The sequence below is a fragment of the Excalfactoria chinensis genome, chromosome 4 (assembly GCF_039878825.1).
Source record: "Excalfactoria chinensis isolate bCotChi1 chromosome 4, bCotChi1.hap2, whole genome shotgun sequence".
Classification (NCBI taxonomy): Eukaryota; Metazoa; Chordata; class Aves; order Galliformes; family Phasianidae; genus Excalfactoria; species Excalfactoria chinensis.
The window spans coordinates 62771254-62798878 of NC_092828.1; the positions used below are offsets into that span (position 1 = coordinate 62771254).

Here is a 27625-nt window from a genome sequence, read left to right on the forward strand (position 1 = left end):
CTCAGTAGGTACTGTCCTCACGTAGGTTTTGCAGGAAGCTTTGCCTGAGTGAAGGGACAGGTGGCTGACTGCTGGTTAGCTCTCAGCTATTGGTAGTGATAGGAGAAACTGAATATTGCAGCAATTTGGGGGTTTCTCAAGATTCTTCTTAGTCTGGGGAAGAGCTCTGCTGATAGGATAAGATCTGGAGAGAGATTTTGAGGGGAGTATCATCTCCTGCCTTTGGAGGGAATGAGATATTTCTTAATAATGAAAAAAAAGTAGATTATGCTTTGTCATATACTGCTTGTGAATATGAAATATTTCATTAAAAAGCAGTTGTTTCTATATAATATTGCTGTATAAAGTGCATTCATGGTTAAAGTGGTTTTAATTGTAAATTTCTTTTCCCAATTTATCTTCTGGGTAAAACAGTACTAGAAAGTCTTTGGCTTGTGCTGGAAAGGCAGAAGCCTCATAGCCCTTAATCCAGGTGGACTGAGTGAAATTCATACTTTTCAAACATCTGTCTGAGTGAAAATATCACAGTCAGGATGGTATGGAATAAAGATCGAATCTTATTCATACCCCCTGGTTACAGCTGCAAATCCAGCTTAGAATGTAGAAACTTGGAGAACGGCAAACCCTTTTCTATGAGCTGAGAGGACTTCTCAAGGGAACTGCAGAAATGTTTTTGGTAGTGCTCATTGTGCGGGTGATGTGCTTTGCATTTATTTGAAATAAACTTCTTTCTGTTTCGGAAGCCAAGATACTGACTGTGAAGTAGGTAGTTGCGTAGTTCCAAAGGTCTGTGTCTTCTCTGAGGTTTAGCTGTTTGGTGCTAATAAAGTATGGTGATGTTTGAGAAATGACACTTAGGATAAATAAGAGCATGGAATCAAGATGTGGTCATGAGTTATCCTTCCAGACTAGGAAGCTGTCTCTGTGGTTTTAAATTTGCAAGGCAAAGATTGCATACAAAGGTAGATGTGTATGAGTTGAGAAAGCTTTATGTAGTTGTGTGGATCTTGAATTGTTGTCCCTTTTAATTTTTGCTTTTCCTTGCAAAATAATGTGAACAGTTGTGCTTGTGAGACTGCAACTTTGGAGTGAAACAGGTGTCAGACTTAGGAGACATAGCATAAAGATAGAATCAGTTTTCAACCTTGAACACTGAATGGATTTTGTGCTAACACCAGGGGGTGGTACAGTGCACGTTTGTGCGAGGCATGCACATTTTGGCTACGTTTACTGAAAGTGAAGTCTTTCCTTAATATCACTGAACATAGGAGAGCCCGAGAAAAGAGATGAAGAGACATCAACCAGTTAAATGTCAGAAAGTGTTTGTTTAAAATGCTTATATAATATTCTGTATTGCTGCTACATTTTTCTAAGTTTAAATAGTGGGGTCATAGTATTGTTTCATTTGATATAAACATCAATCTGTTGTGCATTTTCAAATATAAAATAACATGTTTTCTTCACATAGGTTATAAAGCAGCTAAATGGAGTCTGAGCAGCTGTTTCATAGAGGCTACTATCGAAACAGTTACAACAGTATAACTAGTGCAAGCAGCGATGAGGAGCTTTTAGATGGAGCGGGTGTAATTATGGACTTTCAGACCTCTGAAGATGACAATCTCTTGGATGGTGATGCATCAATTGGTAAGTTAATGTTAGTTTAATCTTAAAAATTGCTATTGGTTGTGTGTGGGTTTTGGCTTTTACATAAATAAGAGCAACCAACCATTTTTCATAACTACTCAAAATTTCCTTTTAATCTCTCCTTCAGAGAGATTCTTGCTTGACAGTTGCATTGTATGGGACTACTTCTGGTGTAAGGCAGATATTAACTTCTGGCAAATGGCAAACTCCCTGCCAAGTAGGGGAAAAGTGACTGCTCTGCAGCTACCTGGTTTGCTTAGCTTAAGAGGGTTCTGAGATGTTACTGTCTTCGATATTTCTTTTTGAATGGAAATCAACAGGTAAATTTGTTTCTGCTTGATTCAGCTTCATATCTGCAAAACAGAGGCAAAAACTTTATGAGCAAAGGTGTTAGGAGCAGTGGAAAACACCATGATTTTATTTTTACTTTGACTTGGAGAAAAGTTGCAAAGAAAAGAGTATTGGCAGTAGCATTGAAGTTGTACAAAGAGGAAAGATCTGAGAAGTTCTGCCTTTTTATTTTAAACAGATTAGTTACTGAAGTGAAAGCTTTAACATTCTCTTAGCAATGATCAAAGAGAAGAATATAAAGCAGGGAAAGGAAGTAATTTCTGATAAACGTAATTAATTTAGTTAAATATATGCTCTTGTCATTTATTCTTGTTCAACGTAAAATTGAATTCAGCCTCTTGTTTTATTTTTTATATCACCCTTTCTTCTCCAATTAACACTGTTGTGTTCCAGCTCTGCAAGCTCTTTCCTCTTTGCTATACTTAGCACTTTGATGTTGCCATTATACTTGAGTGGTGTTGTAGTGTTGCAAGCATCCTTCTCATCCATCTTCTTTATACGTGATCAGGTGTTTCTTGAATGTGCAGTTATTTTACTTGTATGCTGACGAAGGTATGAAAAGGCTTGATACACTCTATATGCATGAAAATTCTGTCCATTAAATTACTTGGAAACATATCAGCATTTAGAAGTCAAGTACTTGGTAATTATAAATCATAAGTGAACAGTTGTCTTCTTTTGTGTACTGCCTATATGTCTATTTTAATAAGGTGAGTGCCTTGCTTGTTTAATGTGATACTTCTATACAGAGTCTGAAACTACTGTGATTATTATTTATATAAATCCTCTGGATTATTTCAAACTTTAACAAGAAGTGCAATTTGCAGTAGAATAAATAATTTCAAAGCCAATATTCTTCCCCTTACTTGCTGTAAAATTATATCCGTAAATTGAAATAGGTAGATGAGGTGATAATTTTGTTTGCACCATCCAAAGCAATGTTAATTGCTGTGTATGCTAACAGTTCCTATCTTATTGTGATACTGAAGTATTGGCCTGTGCACTAAAATGTAAATGCTAATTTATTTTCTTTACTGGAATTGAATTTTTTTTCTAATGGCATATCTGCTGGCCATAGTTCTGGTTATATAGCAAGATGCTGCAGTAGTAATAGGCACTGTACCTAAATGAATAGTGATTTATCTTTATGCATGGAAAATGTTTTCTAGGTAGTATATAACAGTAAATAGCAGTAAATCAGAATCTGTTGTAAATTTTCCTTTCAGGGGTTTAAGATCCCCTCCAAGAAAAGCTTTAAGGAAATGCAGGAAATTAGTACTTGTGGTTCTCATTGCTTAGGTTTCTAAACATGTCAGGTGTTTCTTCTGTATGTTTTTAATTCAGCAAATCACATTGACAGGACCGAACAAGCGCTTCTGTGATGGACTACGTGTCTTTTTAATTTATTTTTATTTATTTTTTTCCCCTGTAGTTCTTCATTACTGCCTTTAGCAGCAGATAGTTTTTTGAGGTTTTTGTTTTTTGTTGGTGTTTTGTTACATACTCTCATTCTTTAATCTTCCTGTTACTAATGTATTTTTGTTCTGTTGAATCTCAGTGCAGATGAGTTCACCACACAGGGACTGGCTTGTTCTGCTAACTGGAACATCTCATGCTTCTCAGCGCTGCAAACCCTGCAGAACTGCATGCACATACAGCCCTTAGGTCTAGTGTTGTGTTATAGCTGATGAACCCTGCCAAAATCCCCAGCCCAATTCAGATCTATATTTTGGTTGTACATTAAGTCTGTAGGTCTAGAAGAATCAGTGATCCCGGTTTCTTTGCAACTTCTTCAACATGGCAATAGTGTACTTTTACTTGAAAGGATTGTGAAGTAATAGAGGTAAATTGATGGCTCCATTGCTACAAAAAATAAGCTTGGAGTACAGATGACCCTAGAATACAGGCAAATATTTACACTACTCGGAGAAGTTATCATGGACAATGAAGCATTCATCATGATTTCACAGTCAATGTAATAAAATACAGAATGAGAGATTTTTTTAAAAAGAGAAGTCTGTGCAACAAGGGAAAAATACTGGACTAAATTTCTTTTTCAGCTGGTGATCACTGAACCATAAACTACATGTACATTGTGACATAAGAAAAGCTAACAGTGTGGAATTTCTAAACCAATTGTAGCCTTCCCCTTCCTTGTTCGTAGGGTAATAAGTTAATGGAGCAAGCCTCTCCATTACACTTGGTAAGTCCTTCCGCTGTCAGGACAGTATTTCAGTAATGCCTGCTTAGTACTGCCATTCACAGTAACAGTCACACTTAACTGTAACTTACAAAGCCAGTGAGGCTATTAGTCAGGGATGAAGGCATGTGGAAATGGGATAATATTGGGAAAGGATACTAATGATATATTCTACTTGTCTCATGTGGAAAATTCCTTTATGTTATATAGGCCTAAACGTGTGAACATTAGGAAGTAGTCTTCAGAAAGGCTTAGCACCTAAACTTGTGGGTATCTTTATTAATACTTCATTGACAGAGATGTGCCTTTTTTTTAGTGTCACTTCTTAAGTTTGAATGGTTTTATGTAGTTCTGTGTGGGAGATTGACTGCTGATGTTTTACAACAATCCTGTTTCTTCATGCCATCTGAAAGTATGTATGTTTACTATCCCTTGCTATGTCACCTGCGAAAAATACAGAAGATAGCAAGGCAGGGGGCTTGGAATTTAATGATCTTTAAGGTCTCTTCCAATCTAAGCCATTCTGCAGTGTTGCTGTATGTGTCTACATGTATAGCAAATGGTATATTTCTATGGTATAGAAAATGGTTTACAAACAAGTGATCTTGCTGGTATTTACATGTATAGATACTTTGATCTGTCTGTGGGAATCTGTGTCCTGAGTGAGCTTGGAGCTCTTTTCAGTAGCTATGATGCTTTTTGCTTCAGCTGAGGAAAGAACTGAGTTGCTTGTATTGTGACTTCAGTGTGAAGACAGTTTACAGTCTGACATATGGTGTTAACGTAAAATTGGCAATAGTTAACCTTAATATGACAGCCCGTAAACTGGTAATTCAAAAGCTGCTGCTAGAGTCGCTCGTATCTGCTTGCAGTGATAGCAGCACCACTGCTGAAGAATATATGCCAGCAGATAATAATGCTAAACACTGCAGACACCCTAAACTGCCCTTACCTATGAGCTGGCGTCCTTTGCCTAAAGTAAGATCAAAGACCAAAGCACTCAATTTTTAGCCTCCTGAAGGGGCTTTAACCAATAGCACTGAAATGTGGTATAGTCAGCCAACATAGTCATTATCTGAGAATGTAATCTTCAGCAAGTGCAGGTATTTCTATATAAAAAGATAATATTATCATACAAGAGGTTAAATCTTCAAGAAAGATCTAGAGGTTGTTTGCTTTTCCAACAACACATGGATGTGTATTCTTTTTTCTACTTGGCAATCACAATTTATAAAGAATACAAAGAAAAAGAGCTCTTCCATTAATAACTTCAATCTCATTATGTTCTTCGCACAGGAAAATTTCATTAACTGTTTATTTTTGTTAGCCACAACTGATGTAATCAAAGTCTTCAAAGTCATTTTGCACCATCGACATGGTTTGTTTTCTGTACACATTGTATAAAACTGACTTTGACGTACCTCTTTTGAAATTATATACAACCTGTTTTCCAAATAGTAATATTGTCATTAAAAGGCTCGCTGTACTTCTTAGGTAAGGATTATATTTGCGCTCACATGATTCCATACAGAAGGGAGCGTGAATTAATTTGTACCTATCATAAGAGCAAGTATGAGACACAGCTGGTTTCTTTGAAATAGATGAAATAGATGAATAGATGAAATGTGCAGTTATCGCTTATCTACTTTTTTCCTATCTAATTGTATTGGGAGGTGCAGACTTTTTGCCTGTTTTTCCTATTTATAATGAGGCTGAAAACAGGATATCTGATGACAGAAACATGCTTTCTTTTACCTTTTTTGCTGATAACACATGAAGTTAACTCTGTTCATCTGTCTAGAACACAAGTAGCCATGTATTATGTTTACATGGATAGCTAGCTAATTAACAAGGTTCTTCCTTTCAGGACTTCAAAAGTCCCTGGCAGAAAACAGTAACAGAAAAGTTAACTGGAAGATACTTGGGTTAAAGGGAAAAGGGGTTGGTGGGGGGGGGCGGGAGATCTTAGTTATTGGATGTGTGAGTTGTGAGTGTTTGAAGTATATTTTGCATCTTACCCATTCATCGTCATGGTGGTTTTCCTTAATTCAAATGTCATGCCTTGAAGTTGATCCATCAGATTTTTTATTATGAAATACAGTGCCTACTGTGATCTGTTACTTTGTTCAGTGTGATTATTGTCTGTGGTCTAACTACTTTTTCAGCATGATTATTCTCCAAAATGAAGAATCACTTAATCCTTTTCTAGTTGAACAGAATGCAGTAGTTTTTCAGCAGTAGTATGGGCTTCCACTATATTTAAGGACTCACTGTGCTTCTTAGGTAAGGAACATACTTTGTTTTACTACCGCTTTAATGACCTTTTATTCATTTCACCATTGCTTTGTTCTCTCGGATCAGTTAAAGGATATAGATATGGTTTTAACCAAGTCAGTGTCAGACTCCAGTGTTTTCTACATAGGAGAACATTTGTGCTTACTAGCCCATTAATAACTGTTACTTGTAGCTTTTCATATGCATGGGCGGCACAGAGATGTTACCCTGGAAGGGAATATCAGTATATCTCTGATATGCAAGAGCAGCTATACAGAGTCAAACCACAGGCTAACTTAGCTCAGCATTGTGTCTGAGAGAGATCCAGAGTACTTAAGGAAGAGTTAAAACGGTGTGAGAGTGCTTTTTCCTCTCTCTGAGTGCTTGTACAGAAGTCCTGTTTGGCTGAGTGGTGTTTTCTAGGTCTTTAGTCCTTATCAGGGGATCTTTTTTTCCACTGACTTCTTTTTGTAAGGTAGTTCTTCAGAGTGAGCACCATCCTTTGATGAGTTTCAACATCTTATGTTGAAAACTGTCATCTTTCTTTATTTTGAGTGTAAATCCAGGTATAAGTACTACTGTCCTCATGATTATGTTATGATTCTTTCCTCTCTGTCCCCTTAAAAGAGTGAGGAAGACTACCACCTTTCACAGGAACAGCACCATGCCATCCATGTGCTAATACCCATGCCAACAGATAATAGGCCTTATCACAGCACAAGTATTCAGCAGGACAATCAAGTCATCCTAGTTTCAGGTCATCTTGTTCTAGTTTCATACCAAACATTTTGTATCAACATCAGTTTCATTTCAGTGTGCTTCATAACATCCCTTAAAAACCCTATGTCTCAGTAAAAGGTTTTCTGCAGCTTCAACTATGAACAAAATGAATAGTTTAAGCAGTCAGGTTGTACAAGGGTGAGTGATGAAGCTGTGGCACAACTAGGGAGCTGTATGCCTGATGGTGCAGCTCAATGTAGAAATCAAACTGCAAGATGAAAGTACTGACCAAAAGTAAACAACGCTAAAGCAGAAAAAGCGGTGTAGCAGATAAAGCCAATATCTTTGCATGTACTTAGGTAAGAGGAAAAATGATTTTAGTAGTAGAGTTTTCATTATTTCTATAGGAGGGAGAAATGAAAATACAGAAAGCTTCTAAGCTGGTCAGGCCATCTTCTAACTGGTGAGTTGTAATTGCATGTTTAGCAGATTGAAATGTGAAGAAGGGAAGTGTCCTGCTGCTTTTTTGCCTTTGCATTTTCTTATCTTTGCCTATCTTGTAGAGGAAAAGAACCAAAAAAAAGATAGGAAATAGCTAATTGCTAAGAAACTCAGAAAGTAACTTGTTCTTATGTATGCGGAAAATAACATGCTTTCATTTCAAAATCTTCCTTGCATGATTAGTACAGTAGAACTAGATGTTTTTTACTGGGAATGTAATGCTGACCAATTCAAAGAAACAGAACAAACAAAAATAAAGTCTTATGGCTGATAGCTCTGTGTAGTCTGATCACAAGGCTTTTCTTCCCCAGTCACTGGGGTATAGATTGTGAAAAGTGTGATGGACAAACGTGGAAAGAAGTGTAAAGAAACCTGAAGAGGATAGTCTTTTTTTTGAGGTGGAGAGTCAAAGTAGTTTGTAGGGACTGAAGGCTTATTTTTTTGTATGTTTTATTTTTGGTGTTACGTGTTAATGTTGCACCGTGTCTTCATTATTTGTCCTTTTTTAAGTCTCAGTTTCTTTCTTGCACTCTAACATTTTGCCTGGCAGTGGGGAGCCTTTGCTCATATTTCCGTGACACGCAGTGAAGTTCAGCTGTCCTAAGAGGGAAATCAATCTCAGAATTCATTATACAATGTGCTTGCGGCTGTATGACCTGTTTTACTGCATTGTTTGCTAGTTGGGTTTGACAACAAGTTATCTCTTGTGTCTGGCCAGTGGCAAAAAGCACCACTGGAAGTTACACCATGCTGTAAAAGCATATTTCAGGAACGTGTGATTGGCCAATGAGGAAGCAAGCTTGTTGGGCTCAAACCTGGGTTAAAGTGTTCTCTGCTGGGTGAAAAGATGGTGAGCAGAATTAAATAACAAATATGTAAGAATCAAGTAATTATGGAAAAATGAAAGCCAAATTAAGATGACAAGTGATTTTCTTTCTGTATAATAAAATGCAAATAGAATAAAACCTGGAATGTATTACCACTGAACACATTCGCTTCCTTGACTCCTGTTTTTTGAAGCCCCATTTGCCTTTAAGGACATAGCAGGATATGTTATAAATTTGTTTGCATTTGAATTATGTTTGGTCTTAAATTTTCCTGCCCTGGTTTGTCTCTCATTGCGGCTTTTGATGAGGTGGCAATGGAAACTAACAGTCTTGTGTATTGTGGCTTGATATCAAGCTGGGGAGCCTTTTGCCAATACTGTTGTGATTGAGCACTTGTTTTATATTATTTTTATTATAATATATAATATATAATATCTATTTATAATATAGTATAATGTTATAATATATAATATTTATTTATATTGTGATTCTATCTTTGTTATTTTACCCTGGACCTGTCTGGAGACTGGGAAGGCTGTTTTTACTTCTTGTATTGTCTTTAGCTTTCCTCCTGTTGTCCTTGTGTGACCCAGATAAGAAAGCTTCATGGTTTTGTACAGAATGAACACAGACTGAGTGGGCTGCAGGATCAGCACACTGAGAAGAGTTAGGTAAAAGGAGACATCAGGATGGCAGAGTGATTCAGTCTGGGCTAAATTAGTTACATGGACTGAGAAAAGAGTGAATGAAAGAGGACATTGGAAACGGGGCAGGAGAATAAAGTAGGAAGGGAAAGGAATGGAAAGAAAAAGAATGGGTAACAGTAGGGTTTGGGACACTTGGTGTGTTTAGGTACCCTGTTATAAGTGGATGCTTTCATATGTGACTGTGAACTGAGGGTGTATATGGATTAAATTAATTTCAAAATGGTGTGAAGAGTGGCTGTTTTGTAAGATAGCTCTTGTGTAGCATTTTCAAGATACCAGTATCTTTTAGCTGTTGAAGAAGCAGCTTTTGTTTTGAGTAATAGGGAAGAAAACAGCAGCAGATTTACTGAAATCTTTGGCCTTGGTCACACCAACGTTTGTAATGATCTGGCACATTTTTGTTACCTCTTGTTATTTAAAATCAGCATTTTCCATCTTAAACTGTGTATTCGATAAAAGACCCTATTTTAATTTTCATTACATGATGCTGTGAAATTACTTGCTCTGTGATGAGAATAAATCACACAATTGAGGGAACAGAAAATGTTTGCTTTGCGTGTAGCAAGGTGTTTAGCTGACTTAATCTCAGCTTACTTCTTAATATGATCTGGTGGAATAATGCTTCACAATTAAGATTCTCTCTCTTCAGGCTTGGCTAAAGAGGCTTTTGTAGCTTTGTAATACTTCATTCTTTCTATCAGCCTTGGTCTGTCAGATGAAAACACCTTTCCCTGGGTCAGTCTGATCTGGGTAGCCTCTAACTCATTTGTGTATATTCAGATCCTGTATCTTATGTGTGTTTTTTCTCTCTCTTCTTAAGAGGGAAGGAAAAAGAAAAAGTGTGGAGGTGGAGGATTAAGGCAGTTTTCTTCATTCTCAGTATATTTTAAAGGTGTGTCATCCAAATACATTGTGATATTTCCAGAACAATGGACTTAAAGCTCTTGTCTGTGAAGACTGATGTATCCAAGTGATGTTTAGCGATAATATGTACCTGTTGAGAACAATGGAAGCACTCAGGTGTATAAAGTTATTTGAGCAAGGAGGATTTCTGGGTTAGAGGCCTTGGTGTATAATTGCTGTGAGGAAATCTCTTTGAAGCAAGCTGCCCTATGAACCTGCTGCTCTGGGTCCCAGATTCTCCCTTTTAAGGGGTCTCAGTCATTGAAAATAAGGTGATTATAAAACTATATGTATGCTTTGCAAGAAGTGCTCCTAATGTTATGTACTCTGAAATTCTTAGTTAATTACAGGCACCATTTCAATATCTTCAGTTCTGGATTTTGCTGGACTTCACAACGGGAATAACTGATGCACTTTTTCAAACCAGGGAGGGAAAGAATATTTTGGAAGTATTAAATTGTATGGACTTAGAAAGCTGGAGAAGAAAACAGGCTGTCTTACTTAGATCAGGGCAACTTGCATAATATCTTTTTCTTTTTGGCTTTGTTGTTTTCTAAAAAAAATCAGTAATAAAACACCCTTCATTGTGGTGTAGGGAATGGAATGATACCTGATGTGGTGGTTGTGGACAGTGAGAACACAGGCTGCTGGTAACCGAGAAGGGAAAAGGTCTGTTCTGCTTTAACGCCATCCAGAGAACTGTATTCAGCAGCTTATCTACAGGCAGTGACCTTGAAAGAGCTTTTGCAAGTTAATATTAGGTGGGGTCTAAAAAATTAATGAAGCAAGCACAGAATTGTATCAGTTTTACATTGAAAACTTTGCCATTATTTTCCCCCTTATCTCAAGCTGATCAGATACAACTTCCAGCTGGTTGCATCCACTATCTTTTCCAATTTGGTCTGGATTTTAGACTTCTTTGGAGATATTATCTGTGTCTCAGGGCACTGAATGAGTTTAGGTTAACAGGCTGGCCATTGGTCTGCTATAATGCATTCCTACTGTCCGTTCAGAGGCCTTTGGTAGCAGTATCTTAAACTAGCAGTGATCTTTCAGACTGTGTTATATGAGTTATTTGTAACCCTTATTACATGTGTTCTCCAATGTGGAGTTGAATTTATAGTGTTGTCTGCTGCAATCCTCCCCCTCTACTCTGCCCTGGTGAGGCCTCATCTGGAATACTGTGTCCAGTTCTGGGCTCCCCAGTACAAAAAAGACAGGGATCTCTTGGAAAGAGTCCAGCGGAGGGCCACAAAGATGGTGAAGGGCCTGGACCATCTCCCCTATGAGGAGAGACTTAGGGAACTGGGTCTGTTTAGCCTTGAGAAAAGAAGGCTGAGAGGGGACTTGATCCAGGTTTATAAATACCTGAGGTGTGGGAGCTATAGTGGCGAGGCTGGTCTCTTTTCAGTAGTGCGTGGGGACAGGACTAGGGGAAATGGGCTGAAACTCCAGCATAGGAAGTTCCGCACGAATGTGCGCAAGAACTTCTTTACGGTGAGGGTGATGGAGCACTGGAACAGGCTGCCCAGGGGGGTGGTGGAGTCTCCTTCTCTGGAGATATTCAAGACCCGCCTGGACGCCTACCTGTGCGACGTGGTGTAGGGAGCCTGCTTTGGCAGGGGGGTTGGACTCGATGATCTCTAGAGGTCCCTTCCAACCCCTATAATTCTGTGATTCTGTGATTCTGTGAATCAACATATCATAAATGCACTGGCAGTTCTTTTTTCAGATTACAAATGCTGTAGTTTTCCTGCTGTGAATGACTTTTTAGTAGAGCCTTATAATAGGATTACTGACTCTTTCTAGTTACTGTTGAGATATGGAACCGTGAATGTGCGAAGAGTTCTTGCACTTTGAGATCAAAGTCATGTTGATCACTTAGAGTTGAGAGGTGCATTTACTCTGAAAAGCCTGGGCATCTTCTGCGGTGCCAGAGGTGGTACCAGTGGAAGTGGGATAGCACTGGAGCCGCCTGTCGTCTGCACGTGCACTTCCTCCATCAAAAATAACACACCATTATGTTGTTTTTCTCTCTGCAACATTCAGACTGAAAATAAATGATTATACAAAGCAGTTCAGCTATTAACTGAACAGCATTTTCCCACTGTGGATTTCACGTCACGTTACTCTTTGAAAGCAAATCCTTAAATATTTGCTTTGAATACCAAAGGAACAGAAGCAAAATATTTAAAACTGTGTACAAACGGATTGGTATTTTTGTGATAGGAAAAATAGCTGTTGTACAGTTGGTTAAAGATGTACTGTGCCTTAGGATATGTATGTATTGATTGCAGTGCTTGGGTTCTGCCCAGGCTGTGACAGTGAGGGTGTTACTGGGTGTCAGGCACACAGTTGTGTTTAGCACACATGGGTTGGTGCCCGTTTTGTGCCTGGGATTTTTATGGGACTTGGAGCACTTTGTCATTGCGTAGCGTAGTGTCGCTTGAGCATGGGCTTGTGTTTGTTATAATGGTGTTGGTGTTTGTTTCTTTGGCCTTGGAGCTTTTTAACATGAACGTGGGTGTTGCAGTGATGTAATTACCTGAACAGTCATCACAAAGCACTGATGGACACCAGGCCGTCCTGGCTGGGTATTCGGTGGCCTGGCTTTGATGATCTGCTCTTGTGATAAAACCTGAAGTTTTGTTCCTCGGCGTTCATCGTTCTCGTATTTGAAGGCTGTCAATAGAAATAACGGGGACCGGCTTGCCCTCCCCCAGCGGTAACGCATCGATTTCGATCTTTCACGTCCTTTCCAAATGAACGATGGTTACAATTGCTTAGCCGTTCAAAAAGGACGCGAGTGGAGCGGCTACGGGAAGCCGGACGAAATGAGCTCATAAGCCTCGAGCCGGGCGGCGGCCCCTGCCTGCGTGCCCCCCGCTGCTGCTCGCCGGCCCGGAACCGCAGGGCTCGGGGTTCGCGCTGCTCTCGCCGCGCTCCTTCCGAGCGGTGGGAACCGTCCCGCCGGGCCGCGGCACCTGCGGGCCCAGGTAACGGGTGGCGGCGGCGGCGCTTCCCGCTGACGTCAGGCGGGCGGGGCAGGGCCGGCCGTTGCGCCGAGACGGCGGCGAGTAGGTTGGGCCCGGCCGACATGGCAGCGGGGCTGCGCTGAGCGCCAGGCGGCCCTTCCGTCGGCGGGAGGGAGCAGCTCCTCGCCTCCATGGATGCCTCTTCCGACCCGTACTTGCCCTACGATGGCGGAGGAGACGGCATTCCTCTCCGGGAGCTGCATAAAAGAGGTACGGGGCGGCTGAGTGCGGCGGGTTCCGGTCGCGGCCGGCCGCTGCTGCCGGGAGGAGGTACTCGGGTCCGGCGGGCGCCGGCGCTGCCCGGCGGGCACAGCTCCGTCCTCGGCCGTTCGTTCCGGCCCTTCTCTGCGCTAATGAGCGAAGCCATCTCGTCGCACAGAGCGGAGCTGTGGCTGCGACTGGCCACATCAGCGAGAGCGCATTGACTCATCTGTCTCGGGCCCGCTGATAACCGAAACGCAGCGCTTGTGTCTGGCTCTGAAATTGCCCTGCCCTACGTGCTTGTAGGCTCGACTCGTTGGTGGCGTCTCTGATAACGTGTAAAGAAAGCGGTGCGGGTTGCAATGTCAGTTGAGCTGATGGTGCTGAGCTCTTACGGAACCGGAGCTTGTGGGTGTTCCTCACGCTGTTGCTTGGCCAGGAAGCCGATTAGCAGCAAGCCGGTGTTAGCAGCGCCCAGAGAAATCCTTTTGTGAGCTCACCTTTTGTTTCTTACTGCGCATTTCAAGCAGAATACGTTTCTTAAATATTTGTTTTTGTTGTGGTGAGAAGTTGCAGTAAGGATGACTTACAGTTATGTCTTCAAATTCTGATGGCTCCTTTTTCAGTTGGACTTGACAGCTAAGCCATTCTGTTTGAGAACAGTGCGTTTCTTGCTATAGCTTTGTTTAAATTAGCTCATCCAAAATCAGGAAGAGATCAACATTTGTGTGTGTTGGCAGTGGCGCTGGAAGGGAGGTAGGCTGAGAACAAAGATGCGTTTCTCACAGGTTAATAGTTTTCCCTGTACTTCAATGTATCATTATACCTTTCCTCGTAAACTCATATTTCTGTATGTAAATTAGGTCACACTTGAACTGCATCTTGTATTTCTGTGGTTTAGTACATCAGATAATGGGCTGTTGCTTTGTTACAGTTCTTACCTTGCTTGCTGACATATGCTCAGAACTGTCAACAAGTTCTGAGAAGGTTTACAGTACTCTTAGACTAGCAGATTTTAGCCTTGTACAACCACTCAGTATTCTCTGCCCAGACCATAACTGTCTTGCAGATGCTGGATAATTTTTTGACATCAAATTTTAGAATCACTTCAAAGAAATTGAGTGTGATCTTTTCGCAAAAAGTTTACAAGGTGTTAATTAGATTTATTTTGATTGGTTTGGCTGTACATGTTGAGATTACTTGAGATGAATGAATGTAGGTAACTGCAAAACACACTATTACACTTGGAAGCTCTGCAGATTATAGTTCAATGTTGAAATGTAATCTGGCATCTAAATAGTGCCTGGCTTCTAAATAGTCTACACGTTCTGTAATGAAAACAGCTGGGGGCCAGACTGAGTGTTCATGTCTTGGTGACGTTGTTAGGTGCCAGCAAGAGAACTGCCCCTTGTGACGTGTCACTTTTTGCAGTTTCATTGAATCCTCTTAAGGCTTGTACTTCTAATATTCTAATACAGTATTTCAAAACTAGCCTTACTGGTGCTCTTCTATTTGTCATACCAAACAGAACTCCATAATTGTCATTGTTGCCATAATTTCTTGCAAATCTTAATTTGTCAGGTGCACGTAACTCATGAGAGAATTGATTCTTCAGACCTTACAGTTTGTGCAACAGACTTCATTAGAACTTGCTTGTACTTCCTGCTGTTCTATAATACCACAGTAATTCTTGTTACTGTCATTTAGCTGCCTAAGCAAGGCTTAAAATGCCAACAGATAAAACGAGAGACATAAAGTGTTCTTAATGTCTCTTTATGTTATCTGTGAATCTGAAAGGGCTACTACCAAAGTGTTTTTCCTTGGTTAGTTCTCTGAGCATTGAGTAAGAAGCTAGGAGAAAATGGACAGATACTTAGAGAGAACAAGCTTAGTTGTTCAAGCCTGTGGAATTTTTTCCTATATTGTGAGGATGTGAATACTTGAGTCCTGCAGTGTAACGTTCATGTCTTGCAAAACTGCTTTGTAACAGCAAAGCATTTGTTGCACTAATTGACTGCAGTGGCTCACCCACAATGCTGCACCTCAACCATGATGAAATGACTGTTTAACTCACTAAGGGACTGAAAGATTTAATTAACAGACTTTACTAACATTTGATGAAGTAAAATGCAAAGTATTATTATGGCTGACCCACCGATTTGCATTACAAAGATAATTTTTTGTTTGTTTGTTTTCTTAGTGCAAATACTCCATGAAAGATAAAATATGATGATTCTTAGAATATGTGTTGATTAGTTGTTTATCTTTTCCTAAAAGAGCAAGTAGTAAATGGGAGAGGGTAAAACAACAACAAAAACACTGAAGTAACTATGTATATTAGTGGATACTTTTTATCTGGACTCCTGTTCATTTGCTCTGTCTTGATACTTCATGTAGCACTGAGCCCCTCAGTCTAGATCTTATTACCCTCTGTGGAATACTGAAATGTGACTGCAGGAACATAATTCTAGTTTCGTCTTTGGTAGTTAAAAGTGCTATTTCTCTCCTTAGAAAGCACTTTGCAGTCCTGATTTGGGTTTGAATAGATGAGAATTAGCTGATGTGCACATTTTTAGAAGAATTTATAATATAACCCACTTACTGTAATCTGTATTATATAAATATATTTTTTCTTTGTGTTACTCAGCTGTTTCCCCTTGGGTGTATTTGTGTTATTCTTCCCATTTGATAGTGCCCGGTTATCAACATCTTGCTTATCTTCCAGCCATTCATGGTCACATTATATTTCCATCTCCTTTTATTTTTCCCTTTATCCCCCTTCCTAAATAGCATTAACTTTACCATCCTTTAGAAGTTTGAAACATGAGCAGTAGCAGTCCATTCCTAGCAGCCAGGCTGTCAATAGTAAAACTTGGAACTCCAGCAAGCTTGGGGGTTGCTAACCTGCTTGAATTTGTTATGTGTACCTAAGCACATTTTCGATTCTGGAAGTCCTTAATCCAAATGAATGGAATGCTATGCTGTTAATAATTTGCAATTGAGCCACTATCCAGGAGATATTAAAAACATGCATGTGAAGAGCAGCATACCAAGTTACATAGTTTTAGTAATTTTTGCGTCAGAAAAGATGACTCACAATGTACTTCATTTGTTGTACACTAAAGATCCAATCACCACTGCATGAAAGTGGGGGTCACAATATCCCACCGCTCAAAGTATGCTATTAGCAGTGTGGAGACCTTTGCCATGTACTAGCGTCCAGAAAGCTAATGAGGAAATCAATATTACGCTCTTCTTGGGCCTGAGCATGCCCTGACTTGGAATAATCGTATTAGTGGGATTCGTGGGTTTGTTGCATCCTGTCCTTGCCTTCCAAAGGAAAATCTGAGTAGCTCTTACATACATGCAGCAGCATTTAGAAATCTGATTATCTAAATTTTGGTTGTCGTGACTCTGTTAGCTTAGACACTGGATAGTTTTCCTTTTGTAATGTTTGCTGTAAATAACTTTATATATCTTTATGCTTTTTTTTCTTTTTCTCTTTCCTGCACTGTCCATTTCATTTTTAATCAATAAAGTTAATAGTATGAGGATCCCTGTAATGCTTCACTTGCACACCTGAAGTCACTGTTACAACACAGGTTCTACTCTCTGTATAATTCAAGGCAAAAGCATCTGTAATAATAAAGCCTTTTTATTCCTCCTGCATCTAAGAAACGAGAGCTGATTCTTCCATATAAGTTAAAGCCAAAGTTATTTGTATTTTTTATCATGTGATACATATTGAGCAGCATTTTACCACTTTGGCCTCTTTCTCAGATTCCTGTGTGCTTGAAGTGTATCCAGGTCTATGGAAGTCTTCGCTTCACTCTGAGGTGCCCCCATACAACTTTCTTAGCTCCTACTTTATAAAGACCTGTTTTTAAACTAGATTTTCTTTTCTCCCAGAAGGAATGTGAGGTGAGGATTATCACTCACCACTTCATGAAGCATTTTGATTGTTTTCCCCGTTCTTGAAATTTTGTTTGAAGTTTTCCTATTTTCCTCATAATTAATTTGCCAGCTAATTTTTTTTTTCTTCAGCTGCTATGTTATAGTCATTTTGTATGAATTTTATTTGTAAAGCAGAGTGCAATTTGTAGATGGTGAAACACATGATTTGATACAGTTTAGGAAATCAATCTAAAGAGGCTAAAAATCTGTAACTATGCAAAAGATAAAGTATTACTTGATTACAAAGACTTCATGGTCAGTGATTATCAGCGGTAGTAAATGATACACTCTGGCATAGAATCATAAAAATTGCTCAGGTTAGAGAAGACCTTCAATATGACCGAGTCCAACCACAACCTAACCACACTATCCTGACTCTTAACAACCCTCTGCTAAATCACATCCCCGAGCACCACATCCAAACAGTTTTTAAACACATTCAGGGATGGTGACTCAACCACTTCCCTGGGAAGCCTCTTCCAGTGCTTAACAACCCCTTCTGTAAAGAAATTCTCCTGATACCCAACCTAAAATTACCCTGGTGCAGCTTGAGGCCATTTCTCCTTGTCACCAGTGAGAAGAGACCTACCCTGCTATCGCTGTAAGCACCTTTAAGATATTGGAAAAGAGCAATAAGGTCTCCCCTCAGCCTCCTTTTCCCCAGATGAAACAGCCTCAGTTCCGTCAGTCTCTCCTCACAGGGTATATTCTCCAAGCCCTTCACAAGCTTTGCTGCCATTCTTCGGACCTGCTCCTGTTGTAGATGCTAGCACCTCCATGTCCTTTCTGTGCTGAGGTGCCCAAAACTGAATGCAGTACTTGAGGTAAGGCCTCACCAGTGCTGAGTACAGGGGCAGGATGCCTTCCCTAGTCCTGCTCACCACACCATTCCTGATACAAGCCAGGATGCCATTGGCCTTCTTGGCCACCTGGGCACACTGCTGGCTCATACTCAGCTGATTGTCTGTCAATACACCAAGGTCCCTTTCCATCAGGCAGTTTTCCAGCCACACCTCCCCAAGCCTGTAGGGTTGCCTGGGGTTGCTGTGACCAAAATGCAGCACTTGACACTTGAACCTATTGAAACTCATACAGTTTACCTTGGCCTATCAATCCAGTCTATCCAGGTCCCTTTGTAATGCCTTTCTCTCCTTTCTTCTCCTCTGGCAGATCAACACTCCTTCCCAACTTGGTGTTGTCTGCAAACTTTTTGAGGGTGTGCTCAATCCCCTCGTCAAGATCATTAATAAAGATGTTAAATAGGAGCAGCCCCAGTACCAAGCCCTGGGGGACTCTGCTTGTGACTGGCCGCCAACTGGATTTAACTCCACTGACCTCAACTCTTTGGGCCTGGCCATCCAGCCAGTGTTTTACCCAGCGAAGCATATGCCCATCTAAACCATGGGCTGCCAGCTGCTCCACGAGGATGTTGTGGGAGACAGTGTCAGAGGCCTTACTGAAGTCCGGGCAGAATACATTGACAGCATGGCATACTGTGCTTCTCATTCTGAAATTCTGAAGTTACTTTTAACCTGGAAAAGACAATAATGCTTAATGCCTTTTCTTGAGTGATTACTGACAAATTTAAATAAATTGCCGGTTGTTTCCTTTTTTTTTTTTTTCTCCTTTCACTGAAAGCCTTCTATTTTGAAGTCTGAATATGGATAGAGAAATCAGCTCAGGCAGTCAGATGTACCTTGTGCATACAAATCTTCTTTGTTGTAAGTGTAAATGATCCTTACGGTGAGCACTGCACTCAGGACTCTTCCCTGCCTCCACTCCCCTTGCTATCTTATGCCCAAGGACACAGGGGTGAAGCGAAGCCTTGGATTAGTATCTGGCTTCTGGAAAGCTACAGCCCCTGCTGATTTTAGCACTCAGCAGGTTTGTATGGGCATGTCAGGGAGGGCTTATTCCAGCCTCTGGTGTAAACTGATTAGCTTCATTTTCACTCACAGCAGTGCATTTTTTTCTTCCCTTCACACTGCTTAAAGTAACACAAATAGAACGCGTTGTATGGATGTCAGCCAGAAAGACTGCAGCTGAGCAGAGTACTGTGTAGTTGTGCATCTTCTGGAGAGAGGGATGTGTGAGCTGCAGCAAACTAGTGAATTCTTATTGTAGCTGCTAGCATTAAGTAGATTATAGAGAAACACCTTGGAGAAATTGGGTCCTGTACTTGCCCTGACACTGGTCTCATAATCACAGAATGCCTAGTGTTGAAAGGGACCTCTGAAGAGCATCTAGTCCAACTCCCTTGTAATGCACAGGGACAGCACAGCTACATCAGGCTGCCCAGGATGTTATCCAGCCTTGCCTTGGAAGTCTCCAATGACAGGGCATCAACCACATCACTCGGCAACCTGTTCCAGGGCCCCAGCACCCTCACTGTAAAAGATAGAAATACTTGTATCTAACCTGAATCTGTTGACATTGTTTATCTATTGCATTCACAGTTCTGAAACCTTTTTAAACAGTCATCTTAGGGGATTTTAAGCTCTGTGAAACAGATATTGCTGTATGCTGGCTGGATAACTAATATTGATATAGGAGTTCTGAATTGTTTCCAGCAGAAAGACGTAATTAAAATTGAACAAGACCCCAAGTATCTGTTTATGTATTTCAGTGTAACTGGTCTGCTAGTTTGTTGCTGTGGAAGAGCGAGCCTGTTTACCATTCCCCATCACTTCTCTCTCTCTCTCTGTCTTCTTGGCTGAAAGCACAGTATCTTGACTCTAGGTCCATTTAATGGCACAATTGTGCATTTGCCTGTTTAGTTGCATCAGCATGTTAGATTGGTTTACTGTGCAGACTCATGATGTGACAGCTGATCCAGGGGTGAGAGTGGAAGTGTATGCCCAAGAGTGGGAGGTAGAAATGGGGTGAACAAGATTAGCTCAGCCTTGCTTCATTGCTGTGTCCTGAGACATGTTTCATTTCAGAAAATGCTTTAAACTCATGTAAGCTGAGTATTTTGTGGTATGCATTCAGAAGATGTGGATCGTATGCTGTATGGCGTATGTAAGGGATCTAAGAATTTATGATAAAGTTTTGGTCTCTTGTTTACCAGCCACTCTCTTGAGTCTGTTCATGTCCAGTTTCCGATCTCTGTGGTAGCTGTATCTGTATAGATTTCTTCTATAGACAATACTGGGTAACTGTTCAGATAAGCACATGGCTCAGAACCTCATAAAAATCTATTATGCACTGTTTGATTACCCAGGAAACAGTATTTGTATTAAATATTGATGTTCCGCTTCTCTTTTTTTTTTTATGATACCAGAAGAAGTACTGCACACAAGAAAACAGTCAGGAAAGATTCTTGAACAGCTGTGCAGGAATTGGGAACATCAAACATGTCATAAAACCCCTTTCTTGTGCCAAACAATATACTTACATAACTGAAGCATGTGATCCCTCATTTTTTGTGTGTACTTTTAATGGGAATTGTAATGTGGAAACTGGAACCAAGTGCATTCCCAAAGGAGAGAACCCCAGGAAGTAAGAACCTAGATCTGTTGACTTTTCAGTTCTTTATATCAGGGACAAGGATAGGAGCACCCTGAAGATGTTTACGATCTAATGAATTCCTTCACTGAGCACTTGTTTTGAGAGATCTGTGAAATGAGAAATGCCACCTCGCATGACTGTCAGCCACTAACATTTTGATTTATTAGTGTTCTGAAATGCTTCATCTGGTAAACTTTTAAACTGTATCATAGTGAATGAGTCAGTTATGATTTGCTCCTGTTCTAAAGGAATTTGCCTTTGCCTTTTTAGTTTTAAATGAATTAGCTCAAAACTTACAGGTATCTTCCTTTAAAAATAAACAAAATCCAGGATTTTTCCTTCAGCTGCATGCTGCCAAGTGTTGCTTGCAAATCTCTGGAAAGAAATCTGCAAAGTTGCCACAGTACGAGGGATTACTACTATAGGAGGTAAAAGTGCTTTACAAAGCACATGACAAATGCTTTGTAATGTACAGAAATCAACTTTTAGTCATGTGTTTTGTTGTAGTTTGAATGTCAGTCAAGATTGTGAATAGCTTGTGTGAGGCACGTGCATAGAGTATAAGGAAAGGGAGATCCCTCGCTTCAAGGGGACAAAAGGCAAGGAGAAAGCTGTAACTTCTAAAACAACTCGTGTGAGTATAGCAATATATTCATGTTGTAATTTCTTTATTCCTGCCTCATGTGAGGAGAGACTAGCCAAACAAATCTAGCTTGGATCAGTGTTTGGAGCCAGCAGCTGTTTTATATACATTCATGTTTGGAGGGAAATTATAATAACAGTATGATGTGTGTCAGTTCCTGCAAGGATTGCTTTCCTCATCAAGCATCCACACACGTTATTTTGGATGGTATTTTTTTATTCTGATTTACAAACAAAACACTTATTGAGAGATGAGTGGCTTTATGCTGTTGGAATCTACTTCCTTTTTCCAGTTTTGTCCATGGTTTTGCTGTGCGTTGTTCTGATCAGGGCTACCAAGATGCTGTTTCTTACAGTTCGCCTGAATCACAGAATATCCTAAGTTGAAAGGGACTTCTGGGTCACCAAGTACAATTCCTTTGTGCTTATTACAGTTTTTTCTTCCAACGTGTTGCAAAATACTTCATTGAAACTACTGGAACTGGGAACGTGGAATCCAACTAAGACAGTCTCAAAATTTTCCTCTTCATATTCGTGGTTTATTTTGTTGGGTTGCTGGTTAGGTCTCTGGAGGGCTTTGGGGGGTTTGGTGTGTGTATGTGTTGTTGTTTTTTTTTTTGCGTTGAGGTGAAGATGCTACAAAACATTTCCTTCAGTCAGCTGTATAAAATACTCCTCAGGGCTATGATTCTGATCATTAATATGGACAGGTTGTTGCAAGTATGCCAGTAGTTAAAAAGCTGAGTTTCTTGTTTGAGAGTTGTGACTAAATATGAAGTTGTTTAATCAGTTTTACATGTTTTGATTGCTTTTGTTACTCTGCTTCACTTGAAGCAATACTTCATCACTGCCAGATCTGGTTGCTGCGTGAGGGTCGTGATGAAGGCTTGGAGCTGCGCACATGGAAGGATAACAGAAGTCAGTTATCTTCCTGGGAATAACTCAGGCCAGACCAACAGGAGTCAGATCACCTGAAAAAGCCTTTCTCAGAAGAAGCACATTACTTTTATTGTCTAGATGCTTTTAAGGTCTACAAGCTTGCAGTGTGTGACTGAAGAAGCTCACTAGCTGTGATCTGAGAATGCAGGATTGGTTAACATGCTGGTGGACAAGAAGTCTAAGGAGGGTCAGCTACCTTGGCTCCTGCCATTTTGTGAAGTATGGAAGCATTGTGCCAAATTTGCTTCATGACTTTTCTTATGAGTTATATTGAGCCTCTGAGAGGAGTTACACTGAGGCTCTGAGGGAAACAGCATGTTATTATTTGCCTCCCTGACAATGGAGTAACCTCCTAACATGAGTTAGTTTGGAATAACTATAGTAATAAAAGATCTGCTTGTCATTTTTGCTGTCAGCTTCCCAGTCTAATAAAGCCTTAAGCAAACTCATGCATAAGAAGGAAGGAAAAAAAAAAGAAAAAAGGCTTTATTTTTTTTATAGCCAAATTGCTGCTTAGGTGTGTGCAACTGGAAAATGGAGTTGTTATATCTTGAGGCTGTGCAAGGTATTAATTATCTTCTGTGGTAATTAATAATTTCCTGCTTGGAGGCTAGACTGTTGTGTTGAAAAATACATATGAATGACAAGGATTTAAGCACGGTCTTTAAATTGAATATAAAATAATGAAGGTAGCATGATGTGGTAAAATTTTGCATGTGTTTATGCTTGTGAAAATTGTTATAGTCATAGCTGGAAGGAACTGTATTTACGGAGTGGAGTGCTAGAGAAGGAAGGAAAGAAAGGGATGCAGACATTTGAAAGGTGTTGAATCTTGTAAATATGTATTTCTCTAATTTCTGCTTTGGAATACCTCTAGGCAATATATCATTATATTAGCTAGTCCTACCACTGTCAGACTGTACCTTCCATACTGACTGTCAGCTCTTACTCAGTTGTCCTCTTGATGCTCTTCTACAGAGTAGCCTTTCTACCCACTCTAGTGCAGAGTGTCACTGCGGTCTGTTTCTCATTTGGTACAACAGAATAGCTAATGGGCTTCATTCATGCACTGTATTCAGGGAAATCACCTCTTCAGTTTCACATCTAGTTCTACATCTCCTCACCATCATTCAGTAATCATTTGTATTCCAGTGTTTGATGTGCCACATGTATCCCATCTTGTGACTTAGCAAATGCTGGCAAAGTGTGAAATTGGCACAATTTCAGTGGCATTTTTATTTATTTGAGGGCTAAACTAATCATTGCAGTATGACTGTGCTTACTGTGTCATCCAGTAGATCCTCCTACCCTTTTGAGGAGTCCGATGTAGATGTAAGACTTCTTTCCTAGTTACCAAAATTGGAAATAGCAAGAGAATAGAATCCCTTATCCTAGAGCACATTTATCACATTTACCTCCATTTGTAAATCTGATCTTTTTCTTGTTGTTAAGCTTTTATTAACTGAAGCACAGGTAATGCTTCTTCATATCTGCTGTAAGATACACCAGCTGCAGCTTTGGGAAGAGACTTTGAGGTTATGGTGGAGATATGACATAGAATTTAATATGGCTTAGAATGGATTGAAAAAAAAATATGAGGGAAATGTCAGCTAGGCTAGCATGAGAGATGGCTTTGTTGAGGAGTATTCTACATTTGCATTCATTAACATTAAATATAAATTAAATAAGTAAACTCACATTTTTATAGAACATTAAGTTTGTCTGTATAGAAGCAGTGAAGTAGGGTTGTCAGTGCAGAACCAGTTTTTTGTATCTTCAAAATTTGATCTTAGAAGGACTTTTTATTATAATTTTCTTGTCTTTCATAACTAAGGAAGCATCCAGATAAACACTGTGTTATATAGCAGGCCTAAGCAAGAGCTCTTGAGCAATAGATGGTGGAGGCATTCCTTTAGGCATGACTATAATACTGTGTTGCTATAGCATGGTTGTTGCTAAAGCTCAGACTTCACAAGTTTAAAGGGAAAAAAGTGTACTTTATCTCTTAATGAATCGTCATTGGTAGTTGTTGGTCGGGGCTGGGGCTGGTGAAGTTGGCATTTAGAAACAGTTTCCAGGTTGGATCTTTGAAGATTTTTTAAATGTGTTGAAAAATCCTAATCCCACCAAGAAGCTGGGCCCATCTGAGCTGACAGTAGCACTGGACAACTTGTGATTTCATCTTTAAGAATAGACATTATTGTGGTATACCACTTGCATTGGCCAATTTTTTATTATATTTTTGTGGTCAAACAAGTGAGAGTAACCACTCTTTAAATCATTGTTGTCTGTTTTAACCTCAACATAAATGTTCTCTTTATAGCATTTACTGCTGCAGAAGCACTCAGAGTGGGTGAATGATGGCCATGCTATGATCAGACTGGTATACAGACGAAAATTATACTTGGAGTCTGTAAACATACAACAGGAAATCAAAATATATGAAATTATTGCAGAACTGCTGACATACGTAGGCTTAAAAAAACAACTTTTTGTTCCTCTTTGGAGAAAGGACAAATTCTTTATAGTCCTCATGCTCTTTTTAGTCTGATCACTGAAAGAAATACTGCTGGGGGGTTTTGCTGTGTAAGCTGGCTGCAGAGGAATTAGGATGATAAATTGGTAGAAGACATTTTCTATTTACAGAACATCCAGCTTTTCATGACTGAGGTCTGTTCGGTTATTTACCTGAAATAAGGAAAAAAACCCATAAACATACTTGCTCGTCTTTCTTACTTTCTCTTAATTTCTAGCAGCATTCATATGATCTGTTGATAATACTTTGTTTAATTCAGACATGCAGGAGTGGTGAACAACAGTATGAATATTGAGAAATAACTAGCAACTTGAGGTGCTATGAACTTCATCTACTATCTGATTTTGTTTTCTTAGTCAATTTTTCCTCCAGTAGTTCATAAACAGAAATAAATTTCAAGGTAAACATGTCAGAGCCACTTTGTTTTTTCACCTGGTTCTACTGAAATTAATCAGAAGTCTGCACAGAAAATGGAATAGTAACGTGACTGTGGTACATTAATTTCTATTTAAACAACATGAAAGGTGAAGTTGCTAATGTGAAAATTTAACATACAGTTGAGTGACAAAAAAAACCCAAAAAACAACACAGCTAAATGAAATAACATACATGTATTACGGGATGTGTCTTAATTACTTACACCGTAATTTTATATATTGCGTCATGAACATTGGAATACTACATTTTATTACAGAATTTCTGTCTTTCTTCTGCCACAGGAACTCATTATACAATGACAAATGGAGGAAGCATCAACAGTTCAACACATTTACTGGATCTTCTGGATGAACCAATTCCTGGAGTAGGAACGTACGATGACTTCCATACCATTGACTGGGTTCGAGAGAAGTGCAAAGACAGAGAAAGGCATAGACGGGTACATGAGATCAATAACAATACTTGGAAGACATGTTTATTTGGGTGATGGAGTTGAGGTCTGGGTTAGTAATGGCTATAAGTATATGCAGACTTCAGATTGTAAGTATTGATATCAACTAGAACAACCCTCATACTATACTATAAATAAAGTACTGATCCACTAATAACAGCATTATGACTTGAAAAGGAGGCAGTAATTTAACTGAGTTGGAATAGTCATGCTCTGCCTCCCTACTCACCATGTTCCCTCCTCCACTACAGTTTTACAGTATTCTTTTGCTTACAGTTGCTGTACACCTAAGGCTGTTTTCCACCATAGATGAATTTGTAGTAGTCTGATAGTGCTTGTGGTGGTACCTGTGCTGGACAAACACATCTGTGCTACTGCTGTGTAGTACTGTGGTTGTTTTGACTGTGTGTAAGTTGGAATGATACAAACATGGTAGCAGATATTCAAAAGGTTATTTATAAGGAAAAACTCACCAATATGGATGCCTTCACTGGGAAATGCTGAGGCAATCTCCACCATGGAGCAATCTCCAAGAGATGCTGCCTGAGTGGTGGTCAGCCCTTAAATGAGGTCTAGAGGAGGTGGAGTCAAGCTCCACCCCTTCTGGGAGCACAGCTAAATTACTCTCACCTGTGCTCCCACAGCTGACCTGACGCCCAGCTGATTAATCAGAGGTTCAGGCTGTGATTACGAGTTTCCCATACAACTGTGAAAAGTGAAAATTCTCATATCTAAAAACACTTACTAGCATGTATATATTTAACAAAAGAAGGCGGACCCAATATGTATAGGGAATGTCCTTTCCACTCTCCTATCCCAAAACTTGATTTATTTATCAGGACATTTAAGTTGAGGCCATTCACCTACATCAGTGTTCTCAGCTACAGGTTCTTTTATGATCTGGGCTCTGGCTGTATTACTGTTGGAAAAGATTGCATCCGTCATTTAACGGACTTGTTTAATAATCTTTTGGGAAGAAATTTACTGTTTAAAGCCTGACTACAAAACTTCTGGAATGCTACATTAAATTGCCTGAAAAACAAAACAAATTTGGAGATGATATCTCTCCTGGAATATTTTTAGCTGATCAAAATGAATAGTTAAAAATGAGTCATAATTGTAGGGAGGAATCAGGAAAGAGACTTCTTCACATTCAGCATTCAGTAGTTATTCTGCTTTGTTTGAGGATGTCAATTTTTAGCTTTCTGGAACCAAATGAAGGATGAATGTGGTGTTTTTACTCTGACATGATTTAAAAAGAAGTCTTATACCAATCCAAAAAGCAAAGCACCCACAGTTCCACTGTCTATAGTTTTTTGGAGTGGGATGGAAGATCGTTGGGCAGTGGATCTGTGAACATATGTACTGTGATAGAATGTTTTTTGGAAAAGTAAAAAGAGTTCTTCATGCTTTATTTCATAATTTGATTGCTAAATGTGTTTATGCTACAAATGTGTATGTTAGTATCTGTGCAAGTGGACAGAATGATAGAACTTATCAAATCATGGTGAGATAAATCACATCTGGGAGTAGGTTATGTGAAGTAAAGTCTCACGGGTGTTACTTATTTTAACATCTGAGACCAGAGAAGTTGGACAAGACAGTTCAGGATTTACAGTTAGAGAACTACTAAGAAATTTATAAGTATGCCCTGAATGACAGGAGAATATCTAGCTACGTAATCAGAGATGTTAGGGAGGGAAAGATATATTTTGAAAGACATGCTACTGCAGAAAGCTGATTTGAGGGGGGGTGGGCGGGGTAGATGCTGAAAATAAATGCATTTTTTTAG

The 27625-nt window shown here is 39.6% G+C and overlaps 1 protein-coding gene across 8 annotated transcripts in view; it reads left to right on the plus strand.

Moving 5' to 3' along the window:
* Positions 1–27625, plus strand: part of CLCN3 (chloride voltage-gated channel 3) — a 57082-nt gene that overhangs the window by 9082 nt on the left and 20375 nt on the right. For 6 of the 8 annotated variants that reach the window (XM_072335452.1, XM_072335457.1, XM_072335451.1 and 3 more), the window contains exons 2-3: positions 1469–1644; positions 25664–25821. In XM_072335452.1, the coding sequence (XP_072191553.1) occupies positions 1485–1644; positions 25664–25821 (318 nt within the window). In that variant the 5' untranslated portion in view covers positions 1469–1484. Of the gene's footprint in view, positions 1–1468; positions 1645–13174; positions 13373–25663; positions 25822–27625 lie in introns of those variants that run through there. The other 2 variants (XM_072335455.1, XM_072335459.1) reach the window with 2 other exon arrangements.